At 42.2% G+C, this 22,016-nt stretch overlaps 1 protein-coding gene across 1 annotated transcript; it reads left to right on the forward strand.

The window, feature by feature from the left end:
- Positions 1 to 880: 880 nt before the first annotated feature.
- LOC138649027 (acylphosphatase-2-like) lies at positions 881 to 20,428 on the forward strand. Its single transcript, XM_069739104.1, has 4 exons — positions 881 to 985; positions 9,601 to 9,617; positions 17,923 to 18,032; positions 18,910 to 20,428. Exons 1-4 carry the CDS (start codon positions 919 to 921, stop codon positions 19,022 to 19,024), a joined length of 309 nt encoding a protein of 102 aa, XP_069595205.1. The 5' UTR covers positions 881 to 918; the 3' UTR covers positions 19,025 to 20,428.
- The last annotated feature ends 1,588 nt before the right edge of the window (positions 20,429 to 22,016 follow it).

The following is a 22,016-nucleotide window of genomic DNA, read 5'->3' on the forward strand; positions in this document are numbered from 1 at the left end:
TGGATGCAATAATATGTCCACACAAGATAATACACAGCACTTAGATGAAGTCCATTTTTGTTACACTACAAGAGTGCAAATGCTTGATGTAAAATAACTAGTAGTGCATGTCCATAAAATATGGCACAATTACAATGACAAAAAATGGACCAAAAAACAAAAACGAGGAAAACACCTCTAAAGGGCACACAGTCAGAACCACAACCACCACTCGATAATAATATAGCGTGAACTCCTCAGAGTACTTATAATGAGGGTAAAAGGACTCAATCGTCCTATTTATGCAAATAGTCAATCAGAGGGCTAGCCGTCGTTGAGTGGGGGCGCCTACCGCAGAAAATTAGGGTGCCAACCTCCACTGTTAGGCAGGGTATTAGCATAGATTTCAGTAGGGCTAATTAGTCTTTCTTTAATTATAGGTCCTTATAGGGCTTGTAAGGGCTAGCCGTCGAGGAGTGGGGGCGCCTACCGCAGCAAAGTAGGGTGCCAACCTCCACTGTCAGGCAGGGTGCATTGTAGCTCGGTCTAGGGTCCACTAGGTACATTTAATACTGTTTTATATTGATTGTGGATAAATATAGTCTTTTTTAATCATATTAATGAATACAAGTTATTTTTTAGGGATCTCTGTTTTTCTAAGTTGATGTATATGACATGCACCCTGCCCCATTGAATAACATTGATCCGGCATTTTGTCAGATCGCACTCGGACCGAAAATATGGCCATGTGCACGAGCCCTTAAAATGAGAATTTAGTGTTCCTTTAAATTCTGTCCTTGCACCTGCTCTGTAATAGGGCAGCGCTGCCGGGTGCTATTTCTGTGTGGCAAGTGCTCTGTACTGAATTTAGTAACAGGCAAATCATTTTTGGCCGGGGGACACAACTGAGCAATAAACTCCCAATGGTTGCAGCTGTGGATGATCTGCACCATGACTTCTACAGGGCTGTGGTCTGTCGACTATGAAGTTTATGGAGATGTGCAGGGTAAGAACATAGATTGGCGTTTGAAAGAATTTAGTTTTTTGTTTTGTTTTTAATTCCAAAATAAAAACAAATGTTTAAGTTGTGAAATATATCCGGAAGTCTGAACATGGCCTGAACGCTCTGTATTTGTATTGTGTGTGCAGATGACGGATTCCATCGGTCGCAGACTCAGCATTTAAACACAGTTGCATTTAATAAAGGGCCACTAAAGCCGGACTATAAAATGTGTTTTATGGGCAATAACCATCAGCGATCCCAGGCAGGTCCGTAAATATTTGGACATAGACCACATTGGGGTTACTTTAGCTCTCCATCACTGCAGCTGTAGGAGTTAGATCCCTTCATACCTTCCCTCCCACTCAATTGTACAGATTAAGTGTAGAAACTAACAGTCATAAATTAAATTGCAACTTTTATTACTGGGTCACAAATCCTATGTTAATGGCGGCCTGGAGTCTGGAAAAATATATATTTGTACCATGGTGGCCAGTAGATAGCATAATATTAATATTTAAAGGTAGCAGTGGTTGATACCTTTTATTGGCTAACTAAAAAGATGGTAAGAAGTTGGAAGCTTTTGAGACTACTCACCTGATGAAGAGACCTGTGTAGTCTCGAAAGCTTGCGATTCGTTACCATCTTTTTAGTTCACCATTAAAACGCATCAACCACGGAGGACTCTCAATTATTAATATTTTTCTGCCTGGAGACTGGAACCCATACAAAAGGAGTCTTCTGAGATCATAAAAAGCTGCCAACGCAGGCAGTGTGATAAAATATCAAAAGATCATATACTGATCTGTTATATCCAATGCTGTTCCAGCACTGATGCGCTCATGCTCTATATACTGTAGAAACAAGTGATTGGCTGCAGCGGTCACTTGTCTTGGAAGCCCTTCATTTTCTCAGTCAAGTAAACAAAAACCAACTGGAGTTGGCATAGGTCGTTTTCTTCACTTTATCACATTGCCTGCTGTTGGCATTCAAATTATTTATGATCTCAAAAAAACGTTTTTAAGGTATGTACACACGGGACCTTTTGGCTGCGGACCTCCCGTAGCGCATACACTGCAGCATGTGCATGAGATTTCTTAAAATCTCATTCACAAAATTTCTACTAACAAGCAGTGGACATTCCATCCAGACAGTAAATCTGCTCCGACTATATCTATATCTATATATGTGTATATATATATATATATATACATATATATATATATATGTATATATATATATATATATATATATACTAGATGGTGGCCCGATTCTAACGCATTGGGTATTCTAGAATATGCATGTCCTCGTATTATATTGCACAGCCCACGTAGTATATTGCCCAGCCACGTAGTATATTGCCCAGCCACGTAGTATATTGCCCAGCCACGTAGTATATTGCCCAGCCACGTAGTATATTGTCCAGCCACGTAGTATATTGCCCAGTCACGTAGTATATTGCCCAGTCACGTAGTATATTGCCCAGCTACGTAGTATATTGCCCAGTAACGTAGTATATTGCCGAGCCACATAGTATATTGCCCAGCCACGTAGTATATTGCCCAGCTACGTAGTATATTGCCCAGTAACGTACTATATTGCCCAGCTACGTAGTATATTACCCAGTGACGTAGTATATTGCCCAGCCACATAGCATATTGCCCAGCCATGAGGTATATTGCCCAGCCACGTAGTATATTGCCAAGCTACGTAGTATATTGCCCAGCCGCGTAGTATATTGCTAAGCTACGTAGTATATTGCCCAGCTACGTAGTATATTGCCCAGTTACGTAGTATATTGCCCAGTCACGTAGCATATTGCCCAGCTACGTAGTATATTGCCCAGCTACGTAGTATATTGCCCAGTCACGTAGTAGATTGCCCAGCCACGTAGTATATTGCCCAGTCACGTAGTATATTGCCCAGTCACGTAGCATATTGCCCAGCTACGTAGTATATTGCCCAGCTACGTAGTATATTGCCCAGTCACGTAGTATATTGCCCAGTGACGTAGTATATTGCCCAGCTACGTAGTATATTGCCCAGTGACGTAGTATATTGCCCAGCTATGTAGTATATTGCCCAGTCACATAGTATATTGCCCAGTCACATAGCATATTGCCCAGCTACGTAGTATATTGCCCAGCTACGTAGTATATTGCCCAGTCACGTAGTAGATTGCCCAGCCACGTAGTATATTGCCCAGCCACGTAGTATATTGCCCAGTCACGTAGTAGATTGCCCAGTCACGTAGCATATTGCCCAGCTACGTAGTATATTGCCCAGCTACGTAGTATATTGCCCAGTCACGTAGTAGATTGCCCAGCCACGTAGTATATTGCCCAGTCACGTAGTATATTGCCCAGTCACGTAGTATATAGCCCAGCTACGTAGTATATTGCCCAGTCACGTAGTAGATTGCCCAGCCACGTAGTATATTGCCCAGTCACGTAGTATATTGCCCAGCTATGTAGTATATTGCCCAGTCACGTAGTATATTGCCCAGTCACGTAGTATATTGCCCAGTCACGTAGTATATTGCCCAGCCACGTAGTATATTGCCCAGTCACGCAGTATATTGCAAAGCGACGTAGTATACAGCACAGACACATAGTATACTGCCCAGTCACGTAGTATATTGCCCAGCCACGTAGTATATTGCCCAGTCACGTAGTATATTGCCCAGTCACGTAGTATATTGCCCAGCTACGTAGTATATTGCCCAGTCACGTAGTATATTGCCCAGTCACGTAGTATATTGCCCAGTCACGTAGTATATTGCCCAGCCACGTAGTATATTGCCCAGTCACGCAGTATATTGCAAAGCGACGTAGTATACAGCACAGACACATAGTATACTGCCCAGTCACGTAGTATATTGGCCAGTCACGTAGTATATTGCCCAGCTACGTAGTATATTGCCCAGCTACGTAGTATATTGCCCAGTGACGGAGTATATTGCCCAGCTACGTAGTATATTGCCCAGTCATGTAGTATATTGCCCAGTCACGTAGTATATTGCCCAGTCACATAGTATATTGCCCAGTCACGTAGTATATTGCACAGCGACGTAGTATATTGCCCAGTCACGTAGTATATTGCCCAGCTACATAGTATATTGCCCAGTCATGTAGTATATTGCCCAGTCACGTAGTATATTGCCCAGTCACATAGTATATTGCCCAGTCACGTAGTATATTGCACAGCGACGTAGTATACAGCACAGACACATAGTATACTGCCCAGTCACGTAGTATATTGGCCAGTCATGTAGTATATCGTACAGTGACGTAGTATACAGCACAGAGCCACGTAGTATACAGCACAGACAAGTAGTATATTGGCCAGTCACGTAGTATGTTGTCCAGCCACGTATGCAACAGGTTAAAAAATTAAAAATAAACATATACTCACCTTCCGAGGGCCCCTTGTAGTCTTGGCGCCTGTGTGTGGTGCACGCGGCAGCTTCCGGTCCCAGGGTTGATATGAGCGCAGGACCTGTGATGACATCACGGTCACATGACTGTGACGTCATGGCAGGTCCTTCTCGCATAGCATCCTTAACACCGGAACCTGCCGCTTGCACTGCCGAGGAGAGGACGCGACGTCGGAGGGTGAGAATAACCTTTTTTTTTATTATTCTTATTTGTAACAGATCTTTTTACTATTGATGCTGCATACGCAGCATCAATAGTAAAACGTTGGTCACACAGGGTTAATAGCTGCGTAATCGGAATGCCTTACACCACGGTCAACGCTGCCATTAACCCTGTGTGAGGGCTGACTGGAGGGCAGTATGGAGCGAGCACTGACTGCGGGGAGGAAGGAGCGGCCATATTGCTGCCGGACTGTGGCCGTCGCTGATAGGTCGTGGCAATGGTCGTGGGCGTTTTGCCATGACCAATCAGCGACTTTGATTCCATGACAGACAGAGGCCGCGACCAATGAATATCCATGACAGACAGAAGGAGAGACAGACATAAAGACGGAAGTGACCCTTAGACAATTATATGGTAGATATATATGTATATATCCCTCGTGTACACATACACGTATTGCTGGTTTTCCTCTCTAGTCATTCTTTGCCAGGATCTTACTACAGTTGTCTTCTGTTTTCCAGAACAATAGACTTTTTGTTTTGGACAAGTCTTGGGTTGCTTGGTTTCGCACTACGTTTTGGATCATTGTCTATTTGCACTGTTCAAAAGGTTTCAAAGGATTTGAGCAAATAATATAGTTCCATTACCAGAATTAAAGGTATAATCCCCTCCAACAAAAAGGTTATCCCCTTTCCATAAAATGGTGGATAACTTGGTGATCACTGAGGGTCTTAGCTCTGGGACCTTCAGCAATCCTGAAAACAGGGCTATATGGGGTAGAAGCATGCGTGCTTGACCTCTACTCATTGTTTGCGGGACTTCGGGATAAAGCTGAGAGTTGTACATTGCTTTCTCCGGCTGTCTCATTGACAAGGAATGGAGCGGAGGCTCCACTCCTTTCAAGATCAGGCTGCAAAGCCACATTCTCTGGGATCCAGAGCCATGTTCTCAGGATTGATGGGGGTCGAACCAGGGCTGTGGAGTCGGTAAGCCAAACCTCTGACCCCAACTCTGACTCCTCAATTCCCACAACACCGACTCTGACTCCACGACTCCGACTCCACAGCCCTAGTTCGAATGCATGGCAATCAGTGAGTTATCCCCTATCCATCTTCTTTTGTTAAAAATGAATGTTAATTCTACCTCCTTTAATAGCAATTTCATCACCAATGAATACAATATAGAAGTGAACCCGTTCCATTGGTGGCCATATATGCTTACTGCATAGTCTTACATCCACTGAGCTTCAAAGATGATGTGATGTGCTTGAAATCATTAGCAGACCCTTCCCATCTACATACTCTTTTAACTTCTTCCTTCTGATGCAAGTTGATTCTTTTTTTATCTGTCAATAATCTGTTTTTGAGGCTTATGCTGGTTTCACACATCCCATTCATAGTCCAAGTACAGACTGTGATGTCCAGATCGATCGTAGATTTCCTGACCCAACCCACCAGCCTCATATATGATTGTAAGCACATACGGTATATGACTGCTGTTGAGTTTGGGTCAGGAGACCCACAGTCGGTCTGAACATGGCGGCCTGTTCTCGGATTGTAAACGTTGAATATGCCAACCAGACCTCACTGTTGGCCAACATCTTGTGATAAATACTCTGTATTTACTCAAGTGAAGGCGATCTTAATTATTAGCCCCTACATACATACAATTGTTTACAGTGGCACAGTAAAGAATTTCTAAAGGTATAGTTACACTAAACGACTTACCAACGATCACGACCAGCGATACGACCTTGCCGTGATCGTTGGTAAGTCGTTGTGTGGTCGCTGGAGAGCTGTCACACAGACAGCTCTCTCCAGCAACCAACGATCAAGGGAACGACTTTGGCACCGTTGAAACTTGTCTTCAATGATGCCGAAGTCCCCGGGTAACCAGGGTAAACATCGGGTTACTAAGTGCAGGGCCGCACTTAGTAACCCGATGTTTACCCTGGTTACCATTGTAAAAGTAAAAAAAAAAAACACTACATACTCACATTCCGATGTCTGTCACGTCCCCCGCCGGCGTCCACAGGGTTAAAACTGCTTTCGGCAAGCGCGTTGCTAATGCACGCGCTGCTGCCGAGAGCTTCCCTGCACTGTGTCAGCGCCGGCAGTAACAGTGGTGACGTCACCGCTGTGCTCTGCTTTACAGCCGGCGCTGACACAGTGGACCCCGGGGGACGTGACAGACATCGGAATGTGAGTATGTAGTGTTTTTTTTTAAACTTTTACAATGGTAACCAGGGTAAATATCGGGTTACTAAGCGCGGCCCTGCGCTTAGTAACCCGATATTTACCCTGGTTACAAGTGAACACATTGCTGGATCGGCGTCACACACGCCGATCCAGCGATGACAGTGGGTGATCAGCGACCAAAAAAAGGTCCTGATCATTCCCAGCGACCAACGATCTCCCAGCAGGGGCCTGATCGTTGGTCGCTGTCACACATAATGAGATCGTTAACGGGATCGTTGCTACGTCACCAAAAGCGTGATGTTGCAACGATATCGTTAACGATATCGTTATGTGTGACGGTACCTTAAGAAGAGAAGAAACATACCGTAAGTGACACTCACCACTAGATCATTATTTGTGCTGTTGTATGTCAAGATCGCATGGGAATACAGAGTGAAGAAACAGAGAATTGTCTACAGCTGTTTCGCATCTAATTACGCTTCCTCTGGTTCTTCATTTTCAGGACCAGATGAAGCATAGTTAGATGCGAAACAGCCATAGCCCAGTCCTAGTGACTTCACTCTGTATTCCCATTTGATCTTGGAATAACCCCCTAAAATCATTTTTACACAATAAATTTAATCTGTAATTAAAGCAGTGTCCAATCCCAAGAAGTTTTTTTTTTTACAAACAGTTCACAGTGGAGAACCTCCCAAGTCCCAGTTCAGTTAGGTCCACCGTTGACGTGTCAAGGCAGCATCTGACCTTTACGGACCATTACTGGCTGCAGGTCATCTCCGCTACAGCCAGTGCTTGGCTGCAGTGGTCCCAAGTCCATCCCCCACCTGTTGATTACCCATCTCCAGTGATGACAAGTGACCATTGCACTCAAGAACACTAAGGTCACCAATGCTTTCGGTGATTTGCTGCAGCGGTCAAGTTTTCTTGATACAAATCACTAGACCTGGGTAGACAGATAGACAGGACACCAGGGAAGCACCGGTACTCTAGTAACAGTGGACTGGTGAGTATTAATACTTTTGTTGTATTGGGTATTATTGGTAGAATTAAATAACCACTTGGAAAATATCACTTTTACAGCATAAAAAAAGATAAAACCTGCACAAGTGGAAAGTTGCTAAAATACGTAGTCATGAATTATAAAAGTGCGTGTACATTATTTTCAGGTTTAACTGGCCAACTGTTGTAAGGGGGAGGAAAAGAATCCAGACTTACAGCACAGTTGTCGTGTGTGTCTTATGTCCGTGCAAAAAAAAAAAAAACAGCAGCTGCGTCTGGTATTAAGAAGTGCACCATAAAAGGGATCTCTCAGACATAAATCCATTAATGGCCGGAAACTCTCCTCTACTAAATATTTTTAAAAACCAGAGAGATAATCCCTTTAAATTGTACTTCCAGTGATATCTTTCACGTCAGCAGCGCACGCCAAACTTTATTTTTATATATTTGGATCAGTTGTCTGCCGTCCTTTATCTATAAGCTCTGATGTACTGGCCGCGCAAATGAATAAAACAAGATAAAATGTGCGTTGCTAACATCCCAATCGAAGGACTGATTGGTATAAATTCATCTGTAAAATACATTAATATTAACTTTATTGGGAATCCAGATATAATTACAATTTGTCATTTTGTTTCTCACGGTCTATGGGTGTCCAAACTTTTAACCAGAGTCCTTGAAGTTCTTTCCAAGTTGATATTTCTTTATAGAAAAAGTTACTTTGCTTAAAAAAAGAAATCTAGAATAGAATTGTAATTTGTCCCTGAGGCCGAGGAACAAGTGGTAAGTCTTATAAGACCCTTGAAAAACTTTTTTTTACTTAAAGGAACATACGCAAGAAGTTATAAGAGCAGCATTAAAGAGGTTATCCAGTGCTATTCTATTTAATTTTTTTTTTTACTATGGGTCGATAACTGTTGCGGCTAGCGCCGATCTTTGCTTGCACAGAGCAGTCACAGACCGCTCCTGCCGGCTATTCAGAGATCACATCGACAGAGCAACGGCTTTTCTTCTGCTCTGCTCTGTTGACGGGGGTGTGATCGACTGCCAGTAACATGCCGGCTGCCTAACTGCGGGTAATCTTTTAGAATGATGCCGCTGAGGAGACCGGAAGAGGAAGAGCTGCTCTGTTGACATGGATCAGCTGAATCGCCGGCAGGAGCGGTCAATGACTGATCTGAGTCGGCCCTGAGTAGATCAGGCAGGTAGCTGCCTCTGTTAGCAATTCCCTGCCTGTTAGTTTTTAAGCACATTGTAAAAGAAAAAAAAATAACCTCTTTTGTCTATTACTTTTATCTTTAATGTTATTTTGTCTGATATCACAAGCTATAGTTGAGGAATATACAGGGTGGGCCATTTATATGGATGAACCTAAATAAAATGGGAATGGTCCTGTTTGTAGCACATTAGTATATGGGAGGGGGAAAACTTTTCAAAATGGGTGTTGACCATGGCGGCCATTTTGAAGTCGGCCATTTTGGATCCAACTTTATAAATGGCTCACCCTGTGTATTAAAAAAATGTTCTCTGTGTCCCAGTAGCCTAGTCATCTTCTCCTCTCTTCTTCAGTGCCTTGTGTCTGGCTGTAAGACAACTAGCTGCAGTTTCCCTGCCGCATATCCAATAGGACAAATTGAATCTTCCCCCTTGGCTAAGCCAACGTTCCGCAACTGAAACAAATGGAACAGTTTAGCAGGAAATTAACCTCTGTTGTGCGATTCATTTCTAGAGTTTGTTCAATAGAAGATAAAAATGGTGCATTAATCGTAAAATACAATATAGGCATAAAATGATGCAATGTCATGTGTTTTATTATTTCTTCCAGGGGTATTCTTCAGAAAGGTACAGTACAAATGCTTTGATATTGATTGAACATGTTCCTACACTGTCATGTTTGCAGCGTGCTTACATTTTGTTTGGGAAGGTGGAAGAAATATAATGATCTAGCGCCATCATTTTCTGATTTCATAGAAATATTCACAGACGTAAATATTAGATTTTTTTAAGCTAACAAAACATATTCCACAATGCTTTACTGTGCAGACAAGAAGCAGACGTACGGGGGTTTGTGTTAGTTCTCCTGGAATCCCTACAAAGGAAACCAGAAGAAAAGACAAGAACAACGAGAACATAATGACAAATTTATCAGCGATTTAATGTCCATGGCTGCTGCCAAGCATCTGGGGCAATCATATACAGTTTCTTGAAAAAGTATTTATACCTTGTGAACCTTTCTAAATTTTTTCCACGTTAAGTGGTATGACTAATTTTTCAAGGCACAATTGGTGGAGAAAGGTTGAACTTGGTGGTCCTAGGACTTATTTTCAACCTATGTAACTATATATAGAATTTTTTGTACAACTTTTTAAACTTTAAAAAGTTTCGGATTTTGTAACAACAGTTTACAGCACTATACAGTCATGGCCAAAAGTGTTGGCACCCTTGAAATTGTTCCGGAAAAAATATTGACATTGCGACTCAAAAACCTTTGGTAATCTTCAGATTTCATGATACCTTGCATACAGTCAAGGCACCTAGTCACAGAGGCAGCAAAACATCCCCAAGACATCTTTGAACCTCCACTATATTTGACGGTAGGTACTGTGTTCTTTTCTTTGTAGGCCTCATTCCATTTTCGGTAAACACTAGAATGATGTGCTTTACCATAAAGCTCTATCTTGGTTTCATCTGTCCACAACACTTTCCCAGAAGGATTTTAGCTAATTCACATACATTTTGGCAAACTGCAGTCTAGCTTTTTTATGTCACTGTGTCAGCAGTCGGGTCCTCCTGGGTCCGCTGCTATAGTGTTTAATTTCATTCAAATGTTGACTGATAGTTTTTGCTGACACTGATGCACTCTGAGAAGCAGGACAGCTTGAATTTCTTTGGAACTTGATTGGGGCAGCTTGTCCACCATCTGGACTATCCTGCATTGCAGCCTTTCATCATTTCTTCTCTGCTGTCCACATCCAGGGAGATTAGCTACAGTGCCATGGGTTGTAAAAGTCTTGATTATGTTGTGCACCGTGGACAAAGGAACATCAGGATCTCTGGAGATGGACTTGCAACCTTGAGATTATTGATATTTTTCAACAATGTTCGTTCTCAAGTCCTCAGACAGTTCTCTTCTCCTCTTTTTGTTCTCCATGCTTAGTGTGGCACACACAGACACACAATGTAAAGATTGTGTCAACTTCTCCCCTTTTTACCTGGTTTCAGATGTGATTTTCATATTGCCCACACCTGTTACTTATAAGAGAAAACTGACCGGCACATCAAGAACTAGTCTGAACAGGTGCATGCCAAAAACCAACATATTTCAAAATAAGAAAAATGGTTGCACTCAGTCGTGTTAAAGCACCGTGGTCGCGTGCCCGCCTGCTCCCTGCACCGGAGAATCCTGACAGTGACATTCCGACTAGACGTGTGCGGCTACTCTCAATTCACTTACATTGAGTGAGGCCATGCATGTCTAGTCGGCATGTAACTGCAAATATGTAAGTCGTGGTCACGTACCCGCCAGCTCCCGGCATCAGAGAATCCTGACTTTTGCACACTGCGCGCTGTGATCATTCACAAGCCTGCAGTCATGTAATGAAGCAATTCTGGTTTTGGCTACCCACACATTTATACACCAAATAAACTATTGCATTCATGTTTCTAAGTGCGAAATTAGCACATTAGTGATGTAAATGTACATTACTATGCCCGTACACAAGGCTATGAAATGTCACAAAACCACACGTTAATGCAGTATGGGAGTCCATACACAAGTCATTACGCCATAGAACAAATGAATGGGAATGTTATGGGAGTTCCCCAAATCTCAGGAATAGAGGTGTAATAATTGAGATGGCTCACACCCAGCGAGTAACCACAACAAGTTCTATCCTGTGTTAATTAATACCAGTGATCGCTCTGCAGAACCTGCATTGGCGTAAACACATGGGTGCATTGCTCATTGTTATTTCCTATGAAGATTCTTCTCTCTTTTGATACCATCTTTAAAGGTGTGGGATAATAATTCCCTGTACAATCAATCAATTTCCGGTGCCAATAAACTGTAGAGCACCCAGTGCTAAATTTAGTGCACTGTCTTTTTTTTCACTGATGCTATTACCACCGATCCTCAGAGGATATTATTCTATCATATTTTATATCTGACTAAAAGGGTCGGTCATCGTGACAAAATTCAATTGTCATGTAAAATTAAGTTATTAAACTGTATATATGGGGTTAATCTGCAGAGTAATAGCAACGACGGCACTGAGAGCCCCACTGCCAGGAGGAAATTAAATTTATTCCTCTCAGCAGCTTTCAGTTATAGGGGTGGCACCAGCACTGAGAACCCCACTGTCAAGAGAAAATGATCTTTATTCCTCTCCAGCAGCTTTAAGTCATAGAGTTAGCGCCAGTACTGAGAGCCCTGTCAAGGGGAAACTAACTTTATTCCTGTCCAGCAGCTTTTAGTTATAGGGGTGGCAGCAGCACTGAGAGCCCCACTGCCAGGAAGAAATTAACTGTATTCCTCTCCAGCAGCTTTCAGTCATAGGGGTGGCGCCGGCACTGAGAACCCCAATGCCAGGAGGAAATGAACTTTATTCCTCTCCAGCAGCTTTCAGTCATAGGGGTGGTGCCGGCACTGAGAACCCCACTGCCAGGAGGAAATGAACTTTATTCCTCTCCAGCAGCCTTCAGTCATAGTGGTGGCACCGGCACTGAGAACCCCCTGGAAACTAATTTTGTTCCTGTCCAGCAGCTTTCAGTCATAGAGGTGGTGTCGGCACTGAGAGCCCCCCTGCCAGGAAGAAATTAACTTTATTCCTCTCCAGCAGCTTTCAGTGATAGAGGTTGCGTCGGTACTGAGATCACAACTGACAGGAAGAAATGAACTTTATTCCTCTCCAGCAGCTTTCAGTCATAGGGGTGGTGCCAGCACTGAGATCACCACTGCCAGGAGGAAATTAACTTTATTCCTCTCCAGCAACTTTCCTCTCCGGCACGGTTTCAATGACCTGTCAACGTAAAGAAAGCAGCAGCTGTAACTGCGCCCCGGCACTGACTGACAGCCAGCTCTAGTGATGGGCTGCTGTCAGTCAGTGCCGGTTGTGCGGTCATGGCCGCTGATTTCTTTTCACTGATCGGTGACTTAAATTGTGCGGGTGCCACCCCTATGACTGAAAGAACGAAGTTTGGTTTAAGGGACCACCATTATTAAGAGTGTTGGCTGCAGGGCCCCCATAGTGAGATGGATAAGTTGGGGGTTCTGAGTATAATAGTTCTGGTCTGGGGTCTGAAATAAATGTACTGGTCCAGTATCACCTGGTGAAAAGCTGACATTCCTGCACACAGCTGAGATATGTTTATTTGATGCCAATCATCATGACTAAGATTGTGTTTTGGATTGTCTTTCAATCTCCGGGTGTTGCTAGGGTGTAGTGGGGTGTAACATGTTAATAGCAGCTATACGACCGGAATTAAAATTTCCATGGTTTAAATTGCTGCCTGGATAAAGAGGATAAGAAAATCTACCACAAGAAAGCCCAAAAGTTTATGCTAGAAAAGTGACTTTTATTCCAGAACCAAACAGCTTTATCTTTAAACAGTTGAGAATTTCTAGTTACCTAGTAAATAGCTCAAGAGATGCCGACATAATTCCGGCGTTAAGCTGCGTCCCTCTGAGCCAAAAACAAAAGCGTTTTATGTAAGGATTCAGCAGATAAAAGAAACTACATGGAAAAGAAACATTTTAATTCTCTGCTGGAATCAATACAAAGAGAACTGGAAGAAATAACAAGAAACATAGTAAAAGTAGGGATTAGCTCCTACTACAGCAGCTGCAGTTTCTATGCAAATCATATGTGTCCATTTAAAGGGGTTTTCCAGGTTTGACATAACAGTCTGCAGTCGCTCTATGTGACTGCGGACTTCTGAATCCTCACAGCGCACACTGCACACTGTCAGGATTTTATGATGCGGGCGGCCGCGTGTCCACAAGTATGGGATTTTCATGTATGCCGTCACGTGCTAATTAGTCGACCACGCGCAATTCACTAAAGTCTTTGCACGTCTAGTCGGAATGTATCCAGAAGAATTCAAACTGCTCTCACCGCTGACAGTACAATTCTGACAGTATGCGATACATGAGGATTCAGAAGTCTGTCTTTTTACTTCCATCCACCTCTCGTGTCTCCCCTTTTCCTCATAGTTTGTAAGCTTGTGAGCAGCAGGGTCCTCATTCCTCCTGGTATCTGTTTTGAACTGTATTTCTGTTATGCTGTAATGTCTATTGTCTGTACAAGTCCCCTCTATAATTTGTAAAGCGCTGCGGAATATGTTGGCGCTATATAAATAAAAAAAAAATTATTATTATTATTATTCCTTTCTTCTCCGTCTGGCTCAGACCTTCATAACATCTTCCAGCGATGTCTGGCCTCTGCAGAGTTTACTGCCCAGAAATCTTCAGTTCTCAACTGCACCAGTCTCTGATCCTATATAAAAAGCCCAAATATTTAAAAGTGCCACATACTTTGCCTCCTAAAAACAATACCGCCACACACTGTGCCTTCTCAAAAATAACACTGCTACACATTAAATATAAAAATGTGACCTGAAAACATCACCACTGATATAACTAATCTACACTTACCTCTTGAAGTTAATAGAAGCACATACTATTGTTCTCCTTCCCTAAAAATGAGCTCCATATAATTCTCTCCTACATTACATTACACAGTGTTCCCCAAAATGATTTTTTTCAGTGCCCCTAAAGTAAATTATAATGCACGCATTGTCTACCAGAAGTTATAATATACATTTTACCCCCATAATTACTTGTAATATACTATGTCCCCCAGAAAAAATATAATATACTATGACTCTAGAATACATTATAGTATACTATTCCCCCAGAAATATTATATATAGTGCCTCCAAACCAAAGTATGAGACACTGCGGCCCCAAAATAGATGATCATAAACTGCACCTTCATAATTTAAAACACTATGCCCCAGAATAAATTATAATACTGTGTGCACGCACAGAAAATGTAATATACTGCGCCCAAGAATAAAAAAAGAATACACTTGTCCCTATAATTATAATACAAAGTGCCCCTAGAATAAATGTTACTACTGTGCCCCCCCATAATAGAATACAGTGTGTCCCTTGAATAAAATACATGGCACCACTAGAATAAATTATAACGCACTGCGCCCCCAGAAGATATTCTAATAACCACAGTGCTCCCTTTTCCGTACTAATACGTGCAAAATTCACCTGTGCCAGATCCAGTGATTCCGGACTGGTTTCTGCGCAAGTATGCTGGTCATGTGATGCATGCAGCAAGCAAAAGTGGATCATAAGAGAAAAAGAATGAAGGACTGGCTCCTGTGCACGTATGCTCGTAGTGTGATGCTTGCACAAAGCAAAAGGGGATCAAAAAATATAAAGGACTGGCTTCTGCGCAAATATGCTAGTGGCATGATGCATGCAGCAAACAAAAGTAGATCATAGAGAGAATAAGTATGAAGGACGGGCTTCTGAGCAAGTATTCTGGTGGCATGATGCATGCAGCAAACAAAAGTAGATCATAGAGAGAATAAGTATGAGGGACGGGCTTCTGAGCAAGTATTCTGGTGGCATGATGTATGCAGCAAACAAAAGTAGTTCATAGAGAGAATAAGTATGAAGGACGGGCTTCTGAGCAAGTATTCTGGTGGCATGATGTATGCAGCAAACAAAAGTAGGTCATAGAGAGAGAAAACGTATGAAGGACGGGCTTCTGAGCAAGTATTCTGGTGGCATGATGCATGCAGCAAACAAAAGTAGTTCATAGAGAGAATAAGTATGAAGGACGGGCTTCTGAGCAAGTATTCTGGTGGCATGATGTATGCAGCAAACAAAAGTAGTTCATAGAGAGAATAAGTATGAAGGACGGGCTTCTGAGCAAGTATTCTGGTGGCATGATGTATGCAGCAAACAAAAGTAGTTCATAGAGAGAATAAGTATGAAGGACGGGCTTCTGAGCAAGTATTCTGGTGGCATGATGTATGCAGCAAACAAAAGTAGGTCATAGAGAGAGAAAACGTATGAAGGACGGGCTTCTGAGCAAGTATTCTGGTGGCATGATGCATGCAGCAAACAAAAGTAGTTCATAGAGAGAATAAGTATGAAGGACGGGCTTCTGAGCAAGTATTCTGGTGGCATGATGTATGCAGCAAACAAAAGTAGTTCATAGAGAGAATAAGTATGAAGGACGGGCTTCTGAGCAAGTATTCTGGTGGCATGATGTATGCAGCAAACAAAAGTAGGTCATAGAGAGAGAAAACGTATGAAGGACGGGCTTCTGAGCAAGTATTCTGGTGGCATGATGCATGCAACAAACAAAAGTAGTTCATAGAGAGAGAATAAGTATGAAGGACGGGCTTCTGAGCAAGTATTCTGGTGGCATGATGCATGCAGCAAACAAAAGTAGTTCATAGAGAGAATAAGTATGAAGGACGGGCTTCTGAGCAAGTATTCTGGTGGCATGATGCATGCAGCAAACAAAAGTAGTTCATAGAGAGAATAAGTATGAAGGACGGGCTTCTGAGCAAGTATTCTGGTGGCATGATGTATGCAGCAAACAAAAGTAGTTCATAGAGAGAATAAGTATGAAGGACGGGCTTCTGAGCAAGTATTCTGGTGGCATGATGTATGCAGCAAACAAAAGTAGTTCATAGAGAGAATAAGTATGAAGGACGGGCTTCTGAGCAAGTATTCTGGTGGCATGATGCATGCAGCAAACAAAAGTAGTTCATAGAGAGAATAAGTATGAAGGACGGGCTTCTGAGCAAGTATTCTGGTGGCATGATGTATGCAGCAAACAAAAGTAGGTCATAGAGAGAGAAAAAGTATGAAGGACGGGCTTCTGAGCAAGTATTCTGGTGGCATGATGCATGCAGCAAACAAAAGTAGTTCATAGAGAGAATAAGTATGAAGGACGGGCTTCTGAGCAAGTATTCTGGTGGCATGATGTATGTAGCAAACAAAAGTAGGTCATAGAGAGAGAAAACGTATGAAGGACGGGCTTCTGAGCAAGTATTCTGGTGGCATGATGCATGCAACAAACAAAAGTAGTTCATAGAGAGAGAATAAGTATGAAAGACGGGCTTCTGAGCAAGTATTCTGGTGGCATGATGCATGCAGCAAACAAAAGTAGTTCATAGAGAGAATAAGTATGAAGGACGGGCTTCTGAGCAAGTATTCTGGTGGCATGATGTATGCAGCAAACAAAAGTAGTTCATAGAGAGAGAATAAGTATGAAGGACGGGCTTCTGAGCAAGTATTCTGGTGGCATGATGTATGCAGCAAACAAAAGTAGTTCATAGAGAGAGAATAAGTATGAAGGACGGGCTTCTGAGCAAGTATTCTGGTGGCATGATGCATGCAGCAAACAAAAGTAGTTCATAGAGAGAGAATAAGTATGAAGGACGGGCTTCTGAGCAAGTATTCTGGTGGCATGATGTATGCAGCAAACAAAAGTAGGTCATAGAGAGAGAAAACGTATGAAGGACGGGCTTCTGAGCAAGTATTCTGGTGGCATGATGCATGCAGCAAACAAAAGTAGTTCATAGAGAGAGAAAAAGTATGAAGGACGGGCTTCTGAGCAAGTATGCTGGTGGCATGATGCATGCAGCAAACAAAAGTAGATCATAAAGAGAGAAAACGTATTAAGGTCTGGCTTCTGCGCAAGTATGCTGGTGGCATGATGCATGTGGCATGCAACAGTGGATTATAAACAGAAAAATTATGAAGAACTGACTTAAACTTATCCTTTTTTGGATAAAACTTGCAAAACAGCACAATTTCACTGTGTTAATAAAAGCTTGAGCTTCAGTATTTTTCACTTGTGGATTGCATTGCGTGTTGACCTCCACTAACATCGTATGACTATAAGGATTAGTATCATAATGCTAATATTTAGCACAATGTTCACACTGGCTTTATGGTTTTTTTTACTTCTTTTAGTTGCAGATCCTAATGGATCACATTTATTGGCAATGGAATGGCTTACATTATACAGTATTTTACCTATGGAGAACCATAGGAAAGATGCTGTGAGAGCATAGCCCAGTTTATTCTGTCTGTTTGTTCTTGCAGTATACAGAAGACCAGGCCAAACGTGTTTCTGTCGTTGGATGGGTGAAAAATACCCCGTATGGAACAGTCACCGGGCAAGTCCAGGGATCAAAGGAAAAAGTAGATATAATGTGAGTACAGTTAATTTCAATATTATGTGCCACATTATAAATTCTTGTTACAACAACATGAACCCTTTACTAATTGGTTCATTTCTTGTTGGTTTTATTGCACACCCATATTGTGCAGGTTTATGGGATCCCACTGTAGCCATTTCAAAGCAAACGGTTAATAATGACCACTTAATAATGAATACGGAATATCGTGTCTGCTTTATGAAATTTTGTCACTATCAGACTTTTAATCCCCAAGTCATCATTTGGGGGGCGGGGGAGGATGGGTAAATCCTTTTTTTTTTTGGCTTGTGACTTTTGCACCAAATTCACAAAAATTACCACGATGTTTGATGATACATTATCATCACTGTCCCCATTGTAAATCCCCTATCAGTATGTCTTTGCGGTGTGGGAGGAAACCCACACAAACACGGAGAGAGCATACAGACTCCTTTCAGATGTTGTCCTTGGTGGGATTTGAACCCAGGACCCCAGCGCTGCAATGCTAACCACTGAGCCACCGTGCTGCCACACAATTGCACACACATTTTCCGACATTTAAAAAAAATGCAAAATGATTAAAACAACTTGATAACCAAACTGAGCCGATAAAGCCTAGCCCCAATAAAAATAAAAAAAAGATAAAAAAAACAATAAAGTTAAAAAAGGCTCAAATTAAATACCGAATAAGGCACAAATAAAAAGTCACTATTAATTAAAAACATATTTATGCAAAAAAAAAAAGGCACAATGTGAGATTTGTATTTTTGGTGCATGAACTCATGGATGGGGAAGTGTAAAAATTCCAGTAAGAATACATGTATCAGGCAGCACCGACAATATGTATTTTAGCATTTTCCAAACGTTCTCTTTTATTTATATATTCTTTCAGGAAAAATTGGCTAAGCAATGTTGGCAGTCCAATGTCCCGGATTGACAAGACTGTTTTCGCAAATGAAACGCAGATACAAGATCTGGGATATTCAAACTTCCAAACAAAGTACTAAAGTGCAAGAAAAAAAAACAAACAGATTAACCCTTGGATACATTGTTACTTTTCATAACATTGTTAAAAATGTTCCTTCCAATGACGAGGCAGAAAAAAAGTTAAAATTGTAAAAACTTAAAAGGACTCGGTCAGCATAGACTGTTCAAATACAGGCGCCCAGTGCACCCTTGGTGTGGCCAAACATTGCACCTTCCCACCTACTCGTTTTCCATCTATCTCCACCCTTTTCTGCCTCTGTGAAGCCAGAGCTGTCAATCAAAAAAGGGGGGAGGGGGGATAGAGGGAAAACAAGCAGGTGGGAAAGTGTATATACACGATTAACCCTTCCATGGTGCACCGAGCGCGGGTGCTTGGTTTGAACAGTCATTCTGCGCTGACTTTAGTCCCTGTAATGATTTACTAACTAGCTTTTTCCGGTAGCCCCCTACAGAACTAATTCAGTGGTGGCTGAGCATGCTCACTGCTGCTCCATTTCCACTTTTGCCGATCAGTACGGGTCCTAGCGATCTGATCCCACCGATCAATAAGTGATCACCGGACAACTGTTATGACCTGGTGGTTAGGAGCACCCGGAATGACCTGATAGTTAAACCTAATACAGGACGAGCTCTGGGATGTGGGAGCTCTGCTGACCGCAAGCCCTAATCCTATCACACACACTAGAAATAGCCGTGGAGCGCTCCTGACCAGACCTAGGCGCCTCGTCACAGCCTAAGAACTATCTAGCCCTAGAGATAGAAAATAAAGCCTACCTTGCCTCAGAGAAATTCCCCAAAGGTAAAGGAAGCCCCCCACATATATTGACTGTGAGTAAAGATGAAAGTCACAAACGCAGAAATGAAACAGGTTTCAGCAAAGGGAGGCCAGACTTACTAAATAGACAGAGGATAGGAAAGGGAACTTTGCGATCAGCACAAAAACCTACAAAAGACCACGCAGAGTGTGCAAAAAAGACCTCCGCACCGATTCACGGTGCGGAGGGGCCACTCTGCATCCCAGAGCTTCCAGCTAGCAAGACAAAATCATGAAAACCAGCTGGACAAGAAAACAATGAACAAATAATGACTATCAGGAACTTAGCTTCTGCAGGAGAAGGCGAACTGAACCAATGCAAAAACATTGACAGCTGGCATGGAGTAACGATCTGAGAGGAGTTAAATAGAGCAGTCAACCAAAGGATAAACCACGTCACCTGTGTAAGGAACCTCAGAAGCAGCAGCTTCACTCACAGCCACCAGAGGGAGCCCATAGACAGAACTCGCCGAAGTACCTTTCACGACCACAGGAGGGAGTTCGACAACAGAATTCACAACAGACAACCCCTTATATGTCTTTATTGTGATATATTGGCAAATGTTTTCAAAAACCTACACTACCAATAAACCTTATTCATTATTTTTTATTCTTATCTTTCTACCTTATTATTTGTGTAGCGTAAATAAGGAAAGTGATTATCTAGCCACAGTGTTATATCCCAAACAGAATGAAATTCCGAAAACAGTCCACAGAGATTATTGCACATTGCTGCGTGTTCAAGCCGACCTAAAAGGTCACGGTTAGAGACATTTTTTTAACCGTATAGGGTCATGTCTGAGAGGCAGGTTCATAATGGCTGCCTTGGACAGACATCAGATTCCAGAGGAACCCCGGTCTTCACCCTTTACAGGGAACTGGTCTTACAATGCGGTTTGTGTCTACGGAAGGGCTGCTGGCTGGAGGAGCGAGCAAGCAGCAAGAGGTGTCAACGTGCGCTGTCAATACCAAGAGATCACATCGGGGACAATATCAGAAGACGGGATATACGAAGCTGAACACAGGGGCAAAGGATCAGAAAAACTAGGTCTTAGCTGAACTCAATAACTGTCAGCTAGTGACTATCTGCTATAGTCTACATAGAAGGGATCCCCACTCATTGATCCTGGCAGATATTAAATTATATTACCAGCTTACTGCGGCAAAACACATGCGGACAGGAAAGCAACAACTAGTCTCAGCAATCAAAAAGCTAAACACATGCGGACAGGAAAGCAACAACTAGTCTCAGCAATCAAAAAGCTAAACACATGCGGACAGGAAAGCAACAACTAGTCTCAGCAATCAAAATGCTAAACACATGCTGTGACTGTGATATTAATGCAGCGCCACCTAGCAGCCAGGGTAGGGGTTACACCAATATATTCAGACATGGATGAGACACATAGTCAAACTATATTTTAACTCGTTTTTTCATAATGCTGAGGGTACAGATGATATTTCACCAAGTGTAATTTCCCGGTGGGGGAAACAGCTGTAGTTCCCGGATATATGTTCGCTAGCCGTGTAGGAATCTGTTATTTCACATTCTTATCATCGTTGTTTAAACATACTTTTACGAATGTATGATTATTATTTAGATACGGTAATATTTTACTCCATTGTGTACATTCTAAGTGTTTGGAAACAGAGGAATGCCTAATTTACGACCTGGTGTACTTCTACACGCCACCTATTGTGCTCGTCTATGGATAGTTGTATATAATACAGAAATGTATAATGCATCATAACATTAGCAAATGCATTCCAGATACCTAAAGTATGAGGGAGTTCTTCCCATATGTATATATGAGGAATCTGTGCTATGGTGGAATGAAGTCACACAACTGCCAGCATGGAGGCCTGACGACAGGCTGCCGGAGACTGGCGAGTCTGCTCATGCCCGTACATAGGGGTTGGGAGGATGCTAGTAAGGTATTGTTATATAATTGTTATGGCCAATAAGAGAATTAGCGTTGAATCATGGTTTTACGGCTTATGTTTAATACTCAGTTATTACCGTATCCACCCTATTTTGACTTTTCGTTTTTTCCAATGTCTCGTCATTACCTGTCGAGATACCGAAATTCCCTGCAAATTGTCAGGACTTATACCTTTATACAGTGTAGGTGAGTACTGATCAGCATCTATATTTTCTATCACCAAATTTAACTTTTTTTATTTTTGGTTGTTTTAGT

This window comes from Ranitomeya imitator, chromosome 9 (assembly GCF_032444005.1).
Source record: "Ranitomeya imitator isolate aRanImi1 chromosome 9, aRanImi1.pri, whole genome shotgun sequence".
Lineage (NCBI taxonomy): Eukaryota > Metazoa > Chordata > Amphibia > Anura > Dendrobatidae > Ranitomeya > Ranitomeya imitator.